Raw genomic sequence first — 20413 nt, forward strand, 5'->3', positions numbered from 1 at the left:
TGCCTTTGGAAGCAGCAGGCACTGGGCTGAAGAAGGTGCTCATTTCCCTCCAAGATTTCACATTCTAATGTTTAGCGCTGAACTTGTTAGAAAATAGATTTATGAATATAAATCTGCTTAAAGTTTTCATAGGACCTCCTCCCTTTAATTCGTTGATGTTTGAATGTTTTTATAGAAGTGCAAATCACTTAATTGATGCAGCAGAAAGAAATTGGAGCAATGACACAATCCCACGCAAAGGTTACATGAGCGTCGAATCATGCAGGCCTTGGGTTCCATAATGAGCTGAGTGACCTCAGCAGGCAGTACCTCTGAGCTCCAGTGTCCTTAAATATAAAATAGCAATAGAAATGCTTGTTTCATAAGTTTGCTACAAAGATAAAGTGATAAACTATACCAGCAGCTCAGTTCAGCAAGTAGAGCGCTGTGTATCAGCCACTATGTCAGAGGTTCCTAGGAAACAGTCCATGCCCTTAAGGAGTCACAGTCTAGTGATACTACTAAGAAAACAGTGAGATTTCCATTCCTAGATAGATGTAGAGTACTTGCATTGCTGTATAATATGCAGGAAATGTTGCATCTAATTGAGTGCAGACAACTACTGAGAAAAAAGGTCATGCCTTTTTCTAATTCCTAGTTCTTAACAGCTCTTCTACTCCAAGTTTCCATCAACTGTAAGTAGACAAGAATGAAACACTCATCCCAGTTCTTTAATTACTGCTTTCCACAACTGTAAGAAAAAGTACTGTATGAGTGGATGGCTTAAACAACTAAAGTTTATTTTGTAACAGTTCTAGAGGCTACAAGTCCAAGATCAGGGCTGGTTTCTGGTGAGGACTTCCTTCCTGGTTTGTGGACAAATGCCTTCTGGCTGAGCCCTTACATGGCCTTTCTTCTGCATGTGTTTGGATAGAGAGATCTCTGGTGTCTCCTCCTCTTCTTAAAGGGATACCAGGACCCACCCTACATCTTAATAACCTTATTTATCTCCTTAAGGGCCCTATCTCCAAATATAGTCACATTGGGGGTTAGGGCTTCAACATATAGGGGTGGGCAAACGTAGGTTTACAGTTGTGAGTATGTGAAACAGTTTATTCTCATATTATTTACTTATTGTTAATTTATACAACTGTAAACCTACTTTTTCCCCCATATGGATTTGGGCGGGGGAGGGGAGAAACAATTCTGTCAATACATGCATGTTCTTATTGGGACAATAAAGATTTTCCCTTAGAAGGAAACGTTATTTTCATGATTCTGGAAAGAACAGAATCAGAAGAGATTCAGAAAAATAAACATGGTTTTAAAAGTCATTACAGTTAGTTAGAGATGATCATTGTTTATTACCAAAGAAGTGGGGTTATTAATCAGCCATCTATTTATTATAATATATTCTTTAGTCAGCTCTGTAGTGCTGAGCATACTGTTTGAATATTTGTAACTTACCTAGTTCCAAAACAACTGGTTAGTCCCCTCAGTGATTGCAAGAATCCTAAAAAGCAGACCCCAAAAACCTGAATGAAGTGATTGTCACGATAAAATATTATTCCTCTGTCCTTACCAAGTTCATGGTAAGTTAGTGCCGGAGTCCAGGTTGGATGAGAGAGTTGCCTAGGACAGTGCTACACTGTCGGGCACAGGCGGCCCTGCCCTGTAAAAAGTCACAGCTAAGGGGAGACAGGCTCTGGAGGGAGCAGCTCATCGCAGTGGCCAGGTGGGCATCTCACTTCCCGGGCAGTATCTCCCAGAAATGTCTTCACCTGGTGACATGGACCACTTTCATGTAGGGCAGTGTAGTAATTTTGAGAAATAGAAATCACAGTTCAGCTTTCTCCTTTGAAAAACTGGTGATGAGGGTGAGCAGAATATATCAAAAGTACTTTGTTAGGAAATTTAAATTTTATATTGTGATATGGTGGCTAAAAAAAAAGTAATTTAAATGACTAATGCTTGAAAGGAAAAAAAGTTATTTAGCTTCAAAAGTGGCCCAGGATATAAGCCTACAGAAGATGATATAAGGAAAGCTATTTTTTTATCATGCTCAGAATAGTATGCAATGTATTTTTTTTTCTGTTTTAACTATCCGTATAATAATCCAACACTTTGCTATTGCTATTTTTTCTTTTTCTCTTTTTAATATATTTTTATTTCAGAGAGGAAGAGAGAGGGAGAGATAGAAACATCAATGATGAGAGAGAATCATTGATAAGCTGCCTCCTGCACACCCCCCACTGGGGATCAAGCCCACAACCCGGCATGTGCCCTTGACCAGAATTGAACCCTGGGACCCTTCAGTCCACAGGCCGATGCTCTATCTACTAAGCCAAACCAGTTAGGGCTCTATTTTTGTTTTATCTCATTAAGTATACCCAGTGATGTTGGAATATACCAAATATAAAGTACATTCTACATATTTTTTAAAGTATCTACACTGATAAAAGACAAACATGCAAATTGACCGTACCTTCGCTATGCCTTAAGCCATGGCCACCAGCCAGTCAGAGCGACTATATGCAAATTAACCCAACCAAGATGGCGGCCAGCAGCAACGGAGCTGGAGCAAGCAGGAGGCTTGATTGCCCCAGTGATGGAGGAAGCCAAGCTTCCCGCCTGCTGCAGCAGGCTCTGAGCTCCACTCAAGGCAACAAGGTTTCAATTATAGAAGATAAATAAACCCCAGCTACCTGCTTTCAGCCAGCCGTGGCCATGGAGCTGGAGCGAGCAGGAGGCTTAGGTTGCCCCTGGAGATGGAGGAAGCCAAGCTTCCTGCCCGTCCTGGCTGGCTCTGAGCTCTACTCAAGGCTACAAAGTTTCAATTATAGAAGGTAAATAAATCCCGGAATAAAAAAAAAAAAAGGAGAGGCTGGGAGCTTCCGTCACCAGGGGGCTTGGCCAGCCTGAAAACAGCCATCAGCCCCTCACCCAGACTGGCCAGGCACCCCAGTGGGGACCCCCCACCCTAAAGGGGTTGTGGCCAGCCTGAAAACAGCCATCAGCCCCTCACCCAGGCTGGCCAAACCTCCATGGGGTGAGGGTCCCCACTGGGGGCGGGGGGAGGGCTTGACCAGCCTGAAAACAGCCATCAGCCCCTCTCCCAGGCTTGCCAGGCACCCCAGCGGGACCCCCTCCCTGATCCGGGACACCCTTCAGGGCAAACCAGCCAGCCCCCACCAGTGCACCAGGCCTCTATCCTATATAATAAAAGGGTAATATGCAAATTGACCCTAACAGCAGAAGGACTGGGAATGACTGGTCACTATGACACACGCTGACCACCAGGGGGCAGATGCTCAATGCAGGAGCTGTCCCCTGGTGGTCAGTGCACTCCCACAGGGGGAGCTTTGCTTAGCCACAAGCAAGGCTGATGGCTGCCAGCACAGCAATGGTGGCGGGAGCCTCTCCTGCCTCCTCAGCAGCACTAAGGATGTCCAACTGCAGCTTAGGTCTGCTCCCTCCTGGTAGGTGGACATCCCCCAAGGGCTGCTGGGCTGCCAGAGGGATGTCTGACTGCCAGCTTGGGCCCTATCCCCCAGGGAGCGGGCCTAAGCTAGCAGGTGGACATCCTCCGAGGAGTCCCAGACTGCAAGAGGGCATAGGCTGGGCTGAGGGACGCCCCGAGTGCACAGATTTTTGTGCACCAGGCCTCTAGTCTACACTAATAAAAGACAAAGATGCTAATTGACCATACCTTTGCTACACCCATCAGCCAATCAGAAGAGTATGCAAATTAACCCAACAAAGATGGCCGTTAAATTTGAGTACTGCAGGTTGGGGCTCCGCCATCCGGGCCTGCTGTGTGCAACCCGGGGCGGCCAGGCGGGGCAGTGCAATTGGCCGCCCGCCCCGCCGCCATCCGGGCCTTCCATCTGTGACCCAGCGTGAGATCCGGCCCTGCCATCTGTGACCAGGGGAGGCAGGGCAGGCACTGCAGGATCAGGCCTGCCATCTGCCACCTGGGGAGTGGGCCTAATCCAGCAGGTGGTTATCTCCTGAGGGGTCCCAGACTGTGAGAGGGCACAGGTCAGGCTGAGGGACACCCCCCCCTCCCGCCAGTGCACACATTTTTGTGCACCGGGCCTCTAGTATTCAAATATAAAGTGTATTTCTAACATATCTCCCCATTGTTAAAAACCATCAACCTGCCCTAACGGTTTGGCTCAGTGGATAGAGCATTGGCCTGTTTACTCAAGGGTCCCGGGTTCGATTCTGGTCAAGGGCATGTACCTTGGTTGCAGGCACATACCCAGTAGGGAGTGTGCAGGAGGCAGCTTACCAATGTTTCTCTCTCATTGATGTTTCTAACTCTCTAACCCTCTCTCTTCCTCTCTGTAAAAAATAAATAAAATATATTTTTTTTTTAAAAACATCAACCTGAAATTTTAACTGGGAACCATTAGATAGTGTCTAAGAATAAAACTGTATTCACTTTGCAATCTAATTCCTATGTTAAATTCTTGTGATCATTTTAAGATTTTAGAAGAAAAAAAAGGAGGAATTAGCATCACTGAGTGAAGGATTTTACATGCTACCTTTTACACTAACTTCACTTGTATTATGCCCTTTTTTACTGGTGAAAAATAAAATTCAGAGGGTTAAGTAACCTAGTAAAGTGCACACAAGTAGTAAGTGATGGAGCCAGGAATTATTTCCAGGGCTTGGAAGTGGAGAAGCTAGCATCATACTGCTTGGTCCTTTTTGTTTGAATTAAAAATTCACCATCCTATGCCCATTGAGGTGATTATGGGAGAAATATAGGCCATTCCTCTGCCTTTTAGAAACTAGTCTGATGATTGTTCCCTCAGATGTTTACAATGTCTGTAATGTTCAAAGGGCACCTAATGAATTATTCTGCTAGTTTTGAAGAGATGGGAGGAAAGGATTGTCCAACAGTTTCATCTTTAAAATTAATCCTTGCCTTCTGTCAGGAAGGAAGGTTCTTTTTAAAATGATTTTTTAAAGGAGAGTTTGCAATGCTTGTTTACTTAAAGGAGACAGGAAGAATGGGCTTTGCACCGCCAGGAGCGCTTTCTCTAGTAGGTTGACTTCAGGAACTGAAGTTGCTCAGCAATAAGCATCTCTCTCCGCTGGGCCAGCAAGCTGTGTTCAGACAGTGTCTCCTTGAAAGAAGGGCATTCCTGTCACCTCCAAGTAACTGCTGCCACTCTCTTCTTCCTCTTCATACACACCCTTGCCAAGAAATGCACACCACCTTACCCCCGCCCCCGCCCCCCCCCCCCCACACACACACACACAAGGGCAGATAGAGAGCACTTACTGCAGTGTCCTTTGTATTGTATTATAGTTAGTTGTGGGGATGTACCTATCCCTGGCTCAGTTTTGAGTTCCTAGAGGCAGGGACTTTTCTTTGTCTTTCCAGGGTAATATACGTAAGATTATATACAATATACGTTTGTTGAATATTTTTTAAAAAAGAGCATTCTTAGATTCCTTAGAAAGACTGGCTTTCTTGTCATCTCTGGGAAACTTGTGTGCCTCACATGGAACAGGAATGAAATTCTGTACAGCCTATCTCAGAATAATAGGTTGCTGAGACTGCTTCAAATCAATACCTTTTCTGGAGTTTCCAACAAATAACGATTTATCCTTTAATTGTATCAGGAAGAGTTGTTTTATTCTAAGAAATGTGTGTATTTATATGGAAGGTATTAATGTTCCTAAACTGTCTGTTCTTGCCCTATTTACAGGCACAAACTGTGGGTTTCCCAGTGACCATGCATTCGCCGAACATGCGACTGATGCGATCTACCCTCCTCCCTCAGGCATCCAATGTGGAGGCCTTTTCATTTCCAGCGTCCAGCTGTCAGGCAGAAGCAGCGTTTATGGAAGAAGAGTGTGTTGACACTCCAAAGGTACGGGTGTGTTTGAGAGGCTGAGCTTGTAGGTTGGCTGGAGACTTCAGTTGGGTCCTTAGGTGTTGGACTTGGACTTTGTTGAACTCTGTCATGTCCTCACGTCACTCAGGAGTGTTGTTTGAGTAGCAGAGCCTGAGAAGAGCGTTCAGGGCTGAACTGGGCTCTCATCGCCGCCATATCATTAGCACTTACCTAACTGTCAGACCTCATATGTCCTTTCAAAAGCTTTCCTTCTCTTTCCTTAGCCAAATCCTTCTCTTTTCAAGTTTCTAGATCACACATAGGTTTTATATTTTTTAAACAAATTGTAATTCTGATAACAAATATAACTGGTGCTGACGTGGCTCTGTCTGAGTTGACTGCCTCTCTTCTAAGAAATGTGCATATTTATATTATAGTTAGTTGTGGGGGTGTATCTATCCCTGGCTCAGTTTTGAGTTCCTAGAGGCAGGGACTTTCCTTTATATCTTTCCAGGGTAATATACGTAAGATTATATACAATATATGTTTGTTGAATATTTTTTAAAAAGAGCATTCTTAGATTCTTTACTGCAGCTCTGTGATGACATGCTATCTGTTCTGGTGAAACATCCTTTTTGTCCTGTTTGGACATGCTTAGCGGAGATAAGTTTATCCTACTATTCTATATGCAGGTGGCTTTTAGGATGTGGATGGTGACAGCTTCTCTCACTTAATGGATATTTACTTCTAATGTGTGTTTTATATATTTAGCATCAAATGATATACAAAGGATCGTAGAAATGGGCAGGTCTTGGAGTATGTTCAAAATAGACTTTGTTCTTTGCTAGTTGGGTGAACTTGGGCAAGAAGACTGACTTGCTTCTTTGCTGTTGTTGTGTTTTTTTAATATGTTTTTTATTGATTTTAGAGAGAGAGACAAGTATCAATAGGCTGCCTCCCACATGCCCCTACCAGGGATCAAGTCCATAGCCTGGGCTTGTGCCCTAACTGGGAATCGAACTTGTGACCTTTTGGTACATGGGATGATGCTCAACCAACTGAGCCATTCGGGCCAGGGCCTGACTAGCTTCTTTGAACTGCTTTTTCTCTTATGTAATATCAGACTACCAACTTTATGAGACTATTGTGAGGATTAAAATAATGTCTGAGGTTCTGGCCAAATTGTAGGTACTTAATAAGTATTGGTTTCCTGTTTTTTTGGCCTTTTTAGGTAATAAAAAGGTGAGTCATACATTAATTCTGCCTCAAAGTTTATAATGTAGCAGAAAAGACATGATGCATAACTAAAAACAGTGTACCCTATTCTGAATAAATTGATAAAATATAATAGGTCCTTTATTTTTTTCACCCCTCCTTCAGCCCCCTCACCTTTGGCAACCATCAGCTTGTTCTCTGTATCTATGGGTTGGTTTTATTTTATTTCCTCACTTCTTTTGATTTTTTTTTTTTAGACTCCACATGTAAGTGAAATCATATGGTATTTGTCTTTCTCTGACTTATTTCACTTAGCATAATGCCCTCTAGGTCCGTCCATGTTGTTGCAAATGGCCAGATTTCATTCCTTGAGAGCAATATTTCCTTGTATATATATATACACCACATTTTCTTTATTCATTCATCTGTCAATGGAGACCTACGTTGCTTTCATGTCTTGGCTATCTATAATAATAAAAGCGCAATATGCTAATTAGACCGGACGTCCTTTCAGATGACCTTCCAGACAAAACTGAGGCTGTGAGGGAAGCCCAGGTCCCAGGTGCCTGTTGGCAGCCAGAGGGAAGCCGGTGCTGGCAGCCGGGGGAAGGAGACCTACCCTTGCACGAATTTCATGCATCAGGCCTCTAGTTATAAATAATGCTGCAGTGTGCATAGGGGTGCATATAGCTTTTCCATATTAGTGTTTTGAGTTTCTTCGGATATATACCCAGAAGTGATATTCTTGAGTCATATAGCAGCTCTATTTTTATTTCTTTGAAGAACCTACATACTATTTTACACAGTGGCTTTGCCAGTCTGCATTCTCACCGACAGTGAGCAGGGGTTTCCATTTCTCCACATCCTCATCAGCACTTGTTCTTGATTTTTTTATGGTGACCATTTTGACAAGTGTGAGGTGGTATCCCACTGTGGTTTTGATTTGCATTTCCCTGGTGATTAGTGATGTTAAGCATCTTTTCATATGTCTTTGGACCTTCTGGATATCTTCTTTGGAGAAATGTCTATTTAGGTCCTCTGCCCATTTTTTATGGATTTTTGGGGGTTTTTTAATGTTAAACTGTATGAGTGTCTTATATATTTTGGATATTAACCTCTTATCGGATGTATCATTGACAGATATCATTTCCCATTCAGTAGTTTTCTTTTTGTTGATGGTTTCCTTCACTGTGCAGCTTTGTAATTTGATGTTGTCCCATTTGTTTATTTTTGTTGTTGTTGTTGTTGTTGTTGCCCTTGCCCAACGAGACCTATTGAAAAAGATGTTGCTGAGACTAATGTCAAAGAGTTTACTGCCTGTTTTCTTCAAGAAGTTTTATGGTTTCAGGTCCTACATTTAAATCATTAATCCACTTTGAGTTTATATTTATGTATGGTGCAAGAAAGTGGTCCAGTGTCATTTTTTACATGTATCCGATTTTTCCAAAACCACTACTAAAGAAACTGTCTTGACCCCCATTGTGTATTTTTACCTCCTTTGTCATAGATTAATTGACCATATAAGTCAATTTATTATTTATTGGAGTTTATTTATTGGAAATTTTATTTCTGGGCTCTCTATTCTATTTCATTGATCTATATATCTGCTTTTATGCCAACACCATACTATTTTGATTATTGTAGCTGTGTTCTAGTTCTGAGAAGACTGCCATTGGCAGTTGAATAGAGATTGCATTTCATTTTTATATTGTTTTAGGTACTAAGGACATTTTTACAATACTCGTTCTTCCAGTCCTTGAACAATGGTATATGCTTCATTTATTTGTATTCTCTTCAGTTTCTTTCTTCAGTGTTTTATAGTTTTCAGAATACAGATCTTTCACCTCTTTGGTTAAATTTACTCCTAGATATAATATGCTTTTTAATGCAATTGTAAATGGGATAATTTTCTTAATTTCTTCTTCTTATCATTCACTAGAGGCCCGGTGCACAAAAATTTGTGTATTCAGGGGATCCCTCAGCCCAGCCTATGCCCTCTTGCAGTCTGGGACTCCTCGGAGGATGTCCACCTGCTAGCTTAGGCCCGCTCCCTGGGGGATAGGGCCCAAGCTGGCAGTCAGACATCCCTCTGGCAGCCCAGCAGCCCTTGGGGAATGTCCACTTACCAGCAGGGAGCAGACCTAAGCTGCAGTCGGACATCCTTAGTGCTGCTGAGGAGGCGGGAGAGGCTCCTGCCACCACCGCTGTGCTGGCAGCCATCAGCCTTGCTTGTGGCTGAGCAGAGCTCCCCCTGTGGGAGTGCACTGACCACCAGGGGACAGCTCCTGCATTGAGCATCTGCCCCATGGTGGTCAGTGTGTGTCATAGTGACCAGTCATTCCCAGTCCTTCTGCTGTTAGGGTCAATTTGCATATTACCCTTTTATTATATAGGATAGAGGCCTGGTACACAGGTGGGGGCTGGCTGGTTTGCCCTGAAGGGTGTCCCTGATCAGGGTGGGGGGTCCCACTGGGGTGCCTGGCCAGCCTGGGTGAGGGGCTGATGGCTGTTTTCAGGCTGGCCACACCCCCTTTAGGGTGGGGGGTCCCCACTGAGGTGCCTGGCCAGTCTGGGTGAGGGGCTGAGGGCCATTTTCAGGCTGGCCAAGCCCCCCTGGTGATGGAAGCTCCCAGCCTCTCCTTTTTTTCTTTTTCTTTTTTTTATTCCGGGATTTATTTACCTTCTATAATTGAAACTTTGTAGCCTTGAGAGGAGCTCAGAGCCAGCCAAGGCGGGCAGGAGGGAAGCTTGGCTTCCTCCACCACCAGGAGCAACCCAAGCCTCCTGCTCGCTCCAGCTCCGTGGCCACAGCCTGCTGAAAGCAGATATCGTGGGTGTATTTACCTTCAATGATTGAAACTTTGTTGCTTTGAGTGGAGCTTAGAGCCATCCACGGCAGGCGGGAAGCTTGGCTTCCTCCATCACTGGGGCAACTAAGCCTCCTGCTTGCTCCAGCTCCGTGGCTGCCGGCTGCCATCTTGGTTGGGTTAATTTGAATATAGTTGCTCTGATTGGCTGGTGGGCGTAACTTCGCTGTAAGGCATAGTGAAGGTATGGTCAGTTTGCATGTTTGTCTTTTATTAGTGTAGATTATTGTTTTAAAGCAGGGGTGGGGAACATCCAGCTGGTGGGCCATAGAAGGCCCATGAAATCATTTGGTCTGGTCCTGCCAAGGCATTAGGGGTGAGTTAATTAAATGTTTGACCATATATAGCAGGCTAATTTTAAGTTGATAAGTTTGTATGGCTGTGAATGATGTTATAAATGTCCAAATGGCCCTTGGCAGAAAAAAGGTTCCCCACCTCTGGTTTAAATAAATAGAAATCAAAGTGATTTAAAACTAGAAGGAAGCAGGGGGAGTTGATTTTAGCTGATTTGAACAGGAAAGTCTTTGGGCGAACAGTCAGAGCTAGCAGCTGAGAGATGTGCAGAATCTGGCTGGATGGAAATGGTGTGACACCTAGGTGGAGGGAAAAGCCCGGGCACAGCAAACATCAGGACAGTTGGGGTCCATCCGAGCCAGCACAGTGGCTCTGTGGAAAGGGCTGTGACGGGGAGTTGTGTGGGAGAAAGATGAGCAGCATGTCAGAGATGGAAGCTTTTCTCCAGGCTAGGGTGCTCTGTGTAGGAATGTGCTCAGTGTCATCAACAGAGTTTTTTCAAATGGACTTTTTCAAGGTAGGGGGAAACAATTGAATTTTTTTTTTATCAAAGAAGCACTATGATCCATGTTGTACTTCAGAAATTAGCCAGGAGGGGTACATTGCATAGGAGAGAGACTGGTGACAAGGACAGTGAAAGTTAGAACATGTGTCCAGTGGGGGAGACAAAGAGGGCCTGAAATAGGGTAGTGCTCGTGAAACCAGAGAGCAGGGGATGCTATAAGTGAGATCATATAGATAAAACTGGTAGACTGTTAGGGTCCAGAGAGAAGTACAAACTGATAGTAGTATTTTGAGCCTCGATGATGGGGAGGGTGAGTGCCATTATCAGAAATAGGGGGCTCTGGAGGCAGAACTGATTCAGAAGCTAAATATTGAGTTTAGCTAGAGCATAGTCAAGGCAGCTGGATGCTGGGCCGCCACACAGAGCTGGTAAGTGGAGTGCTGAACCCCAGGAGTGTCCATGCCCCTGAGAACACCACCTGCTGGGGACAGTCTTTTTCCCTCTGCCGTGGTTGCCTGGCATGTTCAGTAATCTCATAAACTGCTACTACATTGGGGTGACATAATTTATTTATTTTAAGATCTAAGTCCCTTGAAAAATTGCAGTCTGCTAAAATCTTGTCTATGAGGGCATCAGGCCCAAAACACAGATTGGGCACTGTCTGCTGTATTATATAGGACAAGCTATTTTTAAAGCTTGTTATTGTTACCGTAGCTAGGAAACAGACAGGAAATGAATGATTTTTGTGAAAGATATAGATAGTAGCTAGATGGTATATTTGCATTTGTAGGAAAAGCAGTGCCACGCTAGAACTGGCCACCCACACTGGCAGAGCCACCTTGGCACGCAGCCAGCCCGTAGAGATACACTGTCTTACTTGTGGACCATTTTGTTTGTCAGCAAAAATGCTCGCACGTGCCTGGCCGGCATGGCTCAGTGGTTGAGCATTGACCTATGAACCAGGAGGTCATGGTTCACTTCCCAATCAGGGCACATGCCTGGGTTGTAGGCTCAGTCCCCATTGTGGGGTGTTCAGGAGGCAGCCAATCAATGATTCTCTCTCATCAATGATGTCTCTCTCTCTCTCTCTCTCTCTCTCTCTCTCTCTCTCTCTCTCTCTCTCTCTTTCTCTCACTTTCCCTCCCTCCCTCCCTCCCTCCCTCCCTCCCTCCCTCTCTGAAATCAATAAGAAAAATACATATTTTTTAAAATGCTCATGCCTTTTCCTCCCTAGTACTTTCCTTGGGGCCCATCAATAAATGCCCACACATCCCAAACTAGCAGGCAGACATCCAGTTCCCTTGTGGGTCCTACGGCTTCATCCTCATTGACTACGTAACACCTGTTGGTTGTCTTCTAGAAGATGCTTCATAACTGCATGTATTGCTCACCCCTTTACATCTCAGGTGGTGGCAGGTTCTGTGCATCTCAGAGCTTTCACTCCTTCCCTCCTAAAAGTCCTCACTTTAAAACTGTCAGTGAAGTCCTTTAGGGAGTTCGTGTTGAAATGTTGATTTGGGGCTCCTCCAAAAAATGGCACCCTTCTGAGACAGTCACCCAACTCTGAGCACTAACTGAAACCCAGGTGACAAAGAGACCATCTGGAGGGCAGATGCACAAACCCTGTTGTGTCGGTCTTTTTTGAGGGTTTCTTTGGGAATCTTGAATTTTTTTACACACACACATTTCAGTCTCTTTTAACATTTTATTGGAGATGATAATAACTGGATTTTCCAAGTTCCGCTTTCATAGCTGGATAGCAGAAGGGAACCGTGAGGCTAAACTGAAAATGCTAGTGTAGTAAATGTGTTTCATGTCTGCTTACATTTTTAATAACTGTTATTATAGAGGTAGTAAAACACCTAAGAGAAGTTCTGAGAAGGATGTACATCCAGCTCCTAACAGTTTTCACCTCTCAGGCTTGGTAAAGGGAAGAAACGCACTTTTATATCTGAATTTGAATTTTTAAACACATAATTGGAAACAACAAAACAAATGAAACTCACATAGGGAAAATCCAGAGAGCTGTTAAAGAATGAATTAGCTTATCCATAATCCCACTACCCGAGATAAGTATATTTTGGTATATTTCCTGAGAGGGAGTTACAGATAGATGGAGAGGTGGGTGGGTGGGTGAGTGTAGGGGGACTCAGTAAGTAGATAGACTTTTTAAAAATTATATTCTATGATATGTGATTTTGTATTTTGCTTTACATAATATAACATCATGAGCATTTTTCCCATCTCATGAAATCTTTGAAATCATGAGTTATATTTAACTGCCTAATATATTGTATTAGACAGATCCTTTCTTAACTGTGCACACTCCTGTTTTTAGACATTGGGTACTTATTTTTCCTTCTCCTCCATGCTTCAGGGGAATATGTTTGTGTCTAAATCTTGGTGCCTCTGAGTGTTTCCTTCAGAGACATTCCTAGTACTCAGCTTATCCAGTTCTTCTCTTCCTCACCTGGTTGTTTATTTTAACTTGCCTCAAGATGGTAAAAAGGCTTTAAAAGAAAATTTCCTTTCATTCTGATACTTTAAAATGTTTTATTATTATAAAGCATTCTCTTTGGTCAATAAAAAAATAATACATACAATATATTGAGTACCTAAGGTACTGTGTCATTTTATATATATAGTTAGTTAGTTAATCTTCCCAAACAACTTTACTTCCATTTTACAAGTGAAAAAGAAAATAGAAGTTAACTTATAGAAGTTAAGCAACTTGATAACAGTGATCGAGCTGAGGTTTGAGCCCCATAGCACCTTTTCAACATGTGCCAGCTTGTTAGGCACTTCGATACAAATTCAATAAGCCACAGTCCCAGCCTCCAAACTCAACGGGCTAATATTGTGTATTGGTCTACTTAGACTGCTGCAACAACATACCACAGCCTGGGTGGTGGCTTCAATGACAGAAATGTATTTTTACAGCCCAAGATCAAGGTTTCGGCCAATTTGTTTTCTGGTTCGGGCTCTCTTCCTGGCTTACAGAGGACCACCTTCTCACAGTGTCCTTCCAGGGCCTTTCCTCTGCTCGTATGGAGAGTTTTTTTGTGTCTCTTCAGCCACGCTCAGAGTTAGGGGGAGACTCATACATTCCATCCATAACAGTGTACCTGTGCTATGATCTTGTATTTGTGGTCAGCACAGGCACATGGTATCAGTTAGCGGTAGAGTCTCTGAGTTTGACTCCTACATGCATAGGAAGTCTCTTACTAGAAGTGAAGTGATTGCTTGAGCTTTAAGGAAAGGCAAAAACAATGTATTGGAAAATATACATTTACCCATGTTCTATTTGAATTCCTGTAATTTACAGTTAGCCTAGATTATTTCCTAGAGCAGAAGATCATATTTCTAGCAGCCGAGGTTGATCAGCCCAATATTGCGATCACAGAATCCGAGAACTCAGTTAGGCTCTTGTTTTATCAAGTGTCCTGGTAGTAAGTTGGCAGGGAAGGGCGGCATGATGACCCCTTGTTCCAGAAAGTGGACTCACAGCTGAAGATGACCACACCTGTGCCAGACTCCAGGCTGCTTCTGATTCAATCATCAAACATCATCTCAGAAACGGTCATTGTCTTCTGCCTGTCCCAGGATGAAACTGAATTCAGCAGACATTTTCTATCTTTTTTTATATATATATAATTTCATTGATTTTTTACAGAGAGGAAGGGAGAGGGATAGAGAGTTAGAAACATTGATGAGAGAGAAGCATCAATCAGCTGCCTCCTGCACACCCCCCACCAGGGATGTGCCTGCAACCAAGGTACATGCCCCCGACTGGAATCGAACCCGGGACCCTTCAGTCCCCAGGCCGACGCTCTATCCAGTGAGCCAAACCAGCCAGGGCTCAGCAAACATTTCCAACTAAAAGACATAATTCCTCTTGTAGTTTAGATGAGGAGATGAGTTTATAAGCAGATAATTTGACAGGAAAAATGACAAATTCAGAGAGACTGAAAGGTTTTTTAGTACTCCAAAAAAGGTAACTTTTCTCTATAAAGGACAAAAAGGACAGAAGGCTCTGGCTGTTGTAAGACTATACTGCAAGAAGTATCTGATAAAATTTTGACATAGGCTGTAAGTGTAAAGATAGATAATTACTTTATAACAGTTCTTTCTCTGTTGCTTTTTCATTTCTAAATCATCCTCTGCTATTCTTAGAAAATTGTATTAGTAGACAGTGAAGGAACCTAGAAGTATGAATAAGTTTCTAAACAGCCAAAAAGAGGACTGAGTTTTCTTCTCTCCTACAAGAAAACTATTAAGTGTAGTCAAAGAATGAAAACTGATCTGGAGAAGGGCCAAGGGCAGAATAGAAGTTGCTGACCGGATTTCAGGTTTTACTGGTGCCATGGGGAAGATGGGTCTTAGTCTGGAACGGAAGCATCTGACACTCTTCATTTTAAATTAACCTCCTCACTTTAAAACGCACTGGCCACCTTATCCAAGTAATGGCCGCAGACCCAGAGCAGTTTTTATGGAATTACTGTCCCCTCCCCCAGGCAAACAAAGATCTGAGTCACCCAAGGCTCCCGCTCCAAATAAAGGGCCTTGCAGCGCCTTCAGACGGGTTGCCATAAGAGGAAAGTTTCCTGTGTCTGGCACAGGCCTGTCCCACGTCACCTCTCACACATGCGCCTAGCCTGCTTCCAAAGGAAACAAAAGCTCTACCCAGTGTATTTCAGGTGAAAGTGCTGCTTACAACTCAGCGTCTGTGACTGGCTGTTCCTGAGCAGCTATTCATAGGAGAAAACAGATTGATTTCCACGGGGGGATAGTTAAGGTAATGAGCTAAATAATTGCCTCCTCGGTGGGGCTTTTACCAGCCAGAAGAGCAGGCAACCACAACTCCCCTTTGTCTGCTGTTTCTGCTGCCGTTAGCTGGTGTGCGTGTCAGCTGCCTGGGAGCTGTGCTGTGCTCCCCCTGGGGGATGGGCACTGGGGATGCTGTGTGTGTGGCTGGAGGACAGCGCTCCGTGCCTCTGCAGGGGCCTGCGAGTCGCTTGTTATTCTGTAGCATAAGGCTCGGGCTGTTTGCCAGTGAATCTTTTTCAGTCCTCTTTGTGGTATCAGTCCATCTTTAAAGAATTCTTTTTTCCATTCCTCAAACACATAGAACCAGTTAAAGACCTAACCAGATAGTTAGGTACTTAAATTATAAACATAAAAGTATGTCTGGAACCTTGCAGTATGTTTTGTGGTTGAAAATTAGAAGAATGGTGGTGACTACTCTTTTCGGTTAGCTCTGAGCCATGCATTTCTTAAAAATCTCATCTTCCCCCTCTTCATTCCCCTGATTTTAAAGAAATAACTGGTAGGCATCAACTTACTGTACCCCTATTCACCTGGAAACTGCTAAAGAAATTGTTTATTGTAATGCTGACTCAGAGAAACCTGGGAGGCAGTGCCGGTGTGGCCATACTGGGCGCCGGTCTCGGTGCTGCAGTTGGCTTGCCCTCCATGTTGTCATTAATAACATATCTGTACATTTTTAGTATTTATATATTGTACAATAAATAAACAAATAAACCATCCCATTTGAAATAGTTTCTTGAAAATAACAGGCTGGACTATTACTTTGAGTCAAATGTTAGAGCTATGAGGGATCACAATACTTACCCAGGCCATCACTTTATTTCAAGGATTCAGGAAGGTTGTCCTACAAGGTCATAAAATACTAAAAACAAAGAAAATGTTTGCTGAACTCAGTTTCATCCTGAATTACTGATTTGCCACAGTGCTAACATGTTTGAATCCTCGTGGATTTTTCAAATGTCTCAGCAGAGCAGCAACTGACAGTTTCCTCTCGCACTGACGTTTAGGTCAATGGCTGTCTGCTGGACCCTGTGCCGCCTGTCCTGGCAAGGAAGGGGTGCCAGTCCCTGCCCAGCAGCATGATGGAGACCTCCATTGACGAAGGGCTGGAGACAGAGGGAGAGGCCGAGGAAGACCCCAGCCAGGCCTTTGACGCGTTCCAGTCCACGCGTGGTGGGCAGAGACGGCACACTCTGTCCGAAGTGACCAATCAGCTGGTCGTGGTGCCGGGTTCAGGTATGCCATCCACTGAGCTGCAGGTGAAGTCTGCACGCTATCAGTCACAGCCCAGTCTCCAATCAGCTCCTAGGACGTAGTCTGTGATGAGCATTTCCCCTGTGGAAACCAGTCTGCTTTTTCCTTTGTGGACAACATTCAGCAGTTGAGGGCAGTCGCCTCTGAGCTGTCTCCTTACTCCCAGAATTCACCGAGTGCCGGGGGCTTACCCAGGACCCTGGCACTTTGGGGTGGCAGAGATCTGCTGGGCACAGATTCTGGTGTGTTCTCCCCACAAAACTCAAAGCTTATTAAATTGACGTGAAAAATGGTGCTGAAAAAAATGTGCTGGTTGGAGATTAAGGACATTGTCACTGGGAGAACTCAAGCTGGCTGCACTTTGTGTCTTTTGTTCAAAGAAGACACTGTTTGCTATTCCTCATATCTGCTCTGTTTTCTCTTAAAGGGAAAGTTTTCTCCATGAGTGACAACCCTTCCCTGGACAGTGTGGACTCTGAGTATGACATGGGGTCTGTTCAGAGGGACCTGAACTTTCTGGAGGACAACCCTTCCCTTAAAGACATCATGTTAGCCAACCAGCCCTCACCTCGCATGGCATCTCCCTTCATAAGCCTGAGACCTGCCAACCCAGCCATGCAGGCCCTGACCTCCCAGAGAAGAGAGGCCCACAACAGGTCACCCGTGAGCTTCAGGGAGGGCCGCAGGGCCTCAGACACCTCCCTCACCCAAGGTAACTGCCGCTCCCCTCCTGCCTTCTCAAGTTCCCAGCTGGTAGGATTCGAAGGGGGTTGTGGCCATATTGGTATCATACCTGTAGTCACTGAGAGGCCTGTGTTTTATTTAAACTGTTTGGTCTTGCCCTTTCTTCCAGGCATTGTAGCATTTAGACAACATCTTCAGAATCTGGCTAGAACCAAAGGAATTCTAGAGCTGAACAAAGTGCAGCTGCTGTATGAACAATTGGGGCCAGAGGCTGACCCCAGCCTGGCGTCAGCTGCTCCTCAGCTCCAGGACCTGGCTGGCAGCCGCCCTCAGGTGAGTGCTCCGGCCCTTTCCACAGTGGCTTGGTGAGTGCGAGGAGTGAGTGTGTCCTGAAGATGTGTCGCTTCATTGGGAGGACTCACTCCAGTCCTGGAGCAAACAGGTTCTTTTGCAAAACTTTTCCTGCTGCTGCCACCTGCTGCTGACAGGTGATGCCTGTCCACGTTGGCCAGGTGATCTGGGCCCCATGGAGGCCTTGGCACCTCAAGCTGTGTCTGGTTCACGGGGCAGATTGTATGTGAATTACCTCTGATCCTCTCCCCCCAGGCGCACACACAAAAATTTAGAATAATAAACTTTACCCAAATGAGAAGCTTACTACCACTACTTTTAATGTGCTATCACTTCATTAAATATTATAAATGGATTCTTTGTGCTAAAGATACAAAAGAAATTGCTATTTATCCAGTAAGTTTATTTTGAGCCTATTGTTAGTGCATTCAGGCTGTTCGAGCCTTTGAGGCCCCGGGAAGGTGCTGGCGCCTACTGCCCAGCACTGACGAGGTGACCGTCACTGCAGGCCCACGGGTAGATTTTCTGTAAATGATGAGCCCTCCACCTGCTGGCTGTGCCAAAGCTGGGAGGGTCGTGTGTACGGGCTGGAGTTCCTCTTGGGCATTTGCCCAGGTGCTTCAACTAAAAGCTGAAACTTTCTCCTGGAGAATTGAAAACGTGCGCCTTGCTCCTCAGGAGGAAGCTGTTCAGCAGCCGGAAGGCGTTCCTGCGCTCGCCTCCAGCGTGCACCCACCGCTGTCCCCGCAGCAGAGCCTGGAGGCCCAGTACCTGCAGCACAGACTCCAGGTGGGCCTTCCCCTGCTGCTCCCGCTGTGCTGGGCTAGGACCGGCTCTGCACAGCAGGCGCCTGTTGGCTTGTTCAGGACTAGGTTAGGGTGGCGGCTTGATCCCTCACAGGCAGGGGGCCTGACAGCGCACTTCTGGTTTCTGGAAACACATTCAGACTCAGGGCATGCTCTGTGCCGGCAGCGGGCTTGTCCTCAGCCCCAGGCAGGGAGACCACCACAGTGGCCGGAAGGGGAAGCCCGGCCTCTGCTTCTCACGTTAGGCCTCATCATGAGGAACAAATAAAATGGAAATCTCACGTTCGCAGATTTCAAACGTCAGCGTCTACACTGGTGCCTGAAAACCTCAAAAGATGAATCATTTGTTCATTCAGCTGGTGCTGCTGCCTTTGTTATCGAGGTTTAGCCCCATTTTTCCCATTGTTTATACTCTCCACGAACCTCGCAGTCCCAGGGGACTTTTAGAAATGGAAACTGAAGTAGGTTAGAGCTGAGACAGCCCAGGCCTGCTGACCCAAAGCTGTGGGCCCCGAAGCTCTCCCAGGGTCCCAGTGAGCAAGTGTCATCAGTCCCTTCCCTCTGCGTGGATTGTGGAGGACACACTTGGCCTCCTCCTCCAGGCAGCGGCCCAGTCTGATGACCGTGCCCTAGATGGCAACACATTGTCATGCTTGGGTTGTTTTCTGCTCTTCCAGAAGCCCAGCCTTCTGCCAAAAGCCCAGAACACCTGTCAGCTGTATTGTAAGGAGCCACCGCGGAGCCTTGAACAGCAGCTGCAGGAACACAGGTGAGAGAGCTCCTTTGGCCGAAGAAGTCACTTTGTTTTGTGGAAGACTTAAGAACGCTGGTCCTGGCTGGTGTGGCTCAGTGGTTGAGCGTCAACCTATGAACCAGGAGGTCATGGTTCGATTCCTGGTCAGGGCACATGCCTGGGTTGCAAGCTCAATCCCCAGTGGGGGCATGCAGAAAGCAGCTGATCAGTGATTCTCTCCCATCATTGATGTTTCTCTCTCTCCCTCTCCCTCTCCCTTCCTCACTGAAATCAGTTAAAGAAAAAAAAAAAAAGATTGCTGGGTGTATCCATTCACCCTGGTGTTGCCTCTACTAGGAAAATAGGTTTTTAAATTATTTTTTAATCCTCAAGGATATGTTTTTAGAGAGGGAGATGGAGAGAGAGAGAAAAACATCAATCAGTTGCCTCCTGAAAGTGCCCTGACTGGGAATCAAACCCGCCACCTTTTGGTGATGCGCCAACCGAGCCACCTGGCCAGGGTGGAAAATAGGTTTTGATGCATGAGCCAGTGTCCAAGACGTGACGGCTAACGCGGCTGTGCGCCTGCCGGGGAATAGCAGCCCTAGATGTGCTGTTTTCCTTTTCATCTCACATCCTCCCTTGCGGTAATTCCTGCCCCCTGGCCTCACAAGCAGGAGCAGCGTGGCCAAGGCGGCATGGCCCTGCCCCATCAACCAAAGGCCCCCAGGGAGGCCAGGGGTCACCCCCGCCCTTTGGACACTGCAGCTGGGAAATCAGCCTCTGGCTTCATAGGGAGAAATACTTGAGCGCCTCAGAGAAAATGAGTTCGTGTTTACTGTCACACTGAGGCCAGTCGGAATTGGGGGACAAAAAGTGAGATTAGGTTGAAGAAAAGCGACACTATTTGCTCCTACCCCCGACTCTTTTTTCTGCCACAGAAAGAGAAGTGGGTGGCTGAGGCTGGTGGCGGACACTGCTTTACATTAAAGTTGCTATCACTGAGGGAGATTTAACATGCTTTCTTTTGGTTTTGCCAATGT

At 45.3% G+C, this 20413-nt stretch overlaps 1 protein-coding gene across 3 annotated transcripts in view; it reads left to right on the plus strand.

Annotated features, from left to right (window-relative positions):
- The window catches only part of SIK2 (salt inducible kinase 2), a 134116-nt gene that overhangs the window by 107248 nt on the left and 6455 nt on the right, over positions 1–20413 (plus strand). For all 3 annotated transcript variants that reach the window (XM_059707838.1, XM_059707836.1, XM_059707837.1), the window contains 6 exons: positions 5706–5870; positions 16550–16778; positions 17224–17508; positions 17650–17813; positions 18510–18620; positions 19315–19406. In XM_059707838.1, the coding sequence (XP_059563821.1) occupies positions 5706–5870; positions 16550–16778; positions 17224–17508; positions 17650–17813; positions 18510–18620; positions 19315–19406 (1046 nt within the window). The remainder of the gene's footprint in view (positions 1–5705; positions 5871–16549; positions 16779–17223; positions 17509–17649; positions 17814–18509; positions 18621–19314; positions 19407–20413) is intronic.

The sequence above is a fragment of the Myotis daubentonii genome, chromosome 9, assembly GCF_963259705.1.
Source record: "Myotis daubentonii chromosome 9, mMyoDau2.1, whole genome shotgun sequence".
Lineage (NCBI taxonomy): Eukaryota > Metazoa > Chordata > Mammalia > Chiroptera > Vespertilionidae > Myotis > Myotis daubentonii.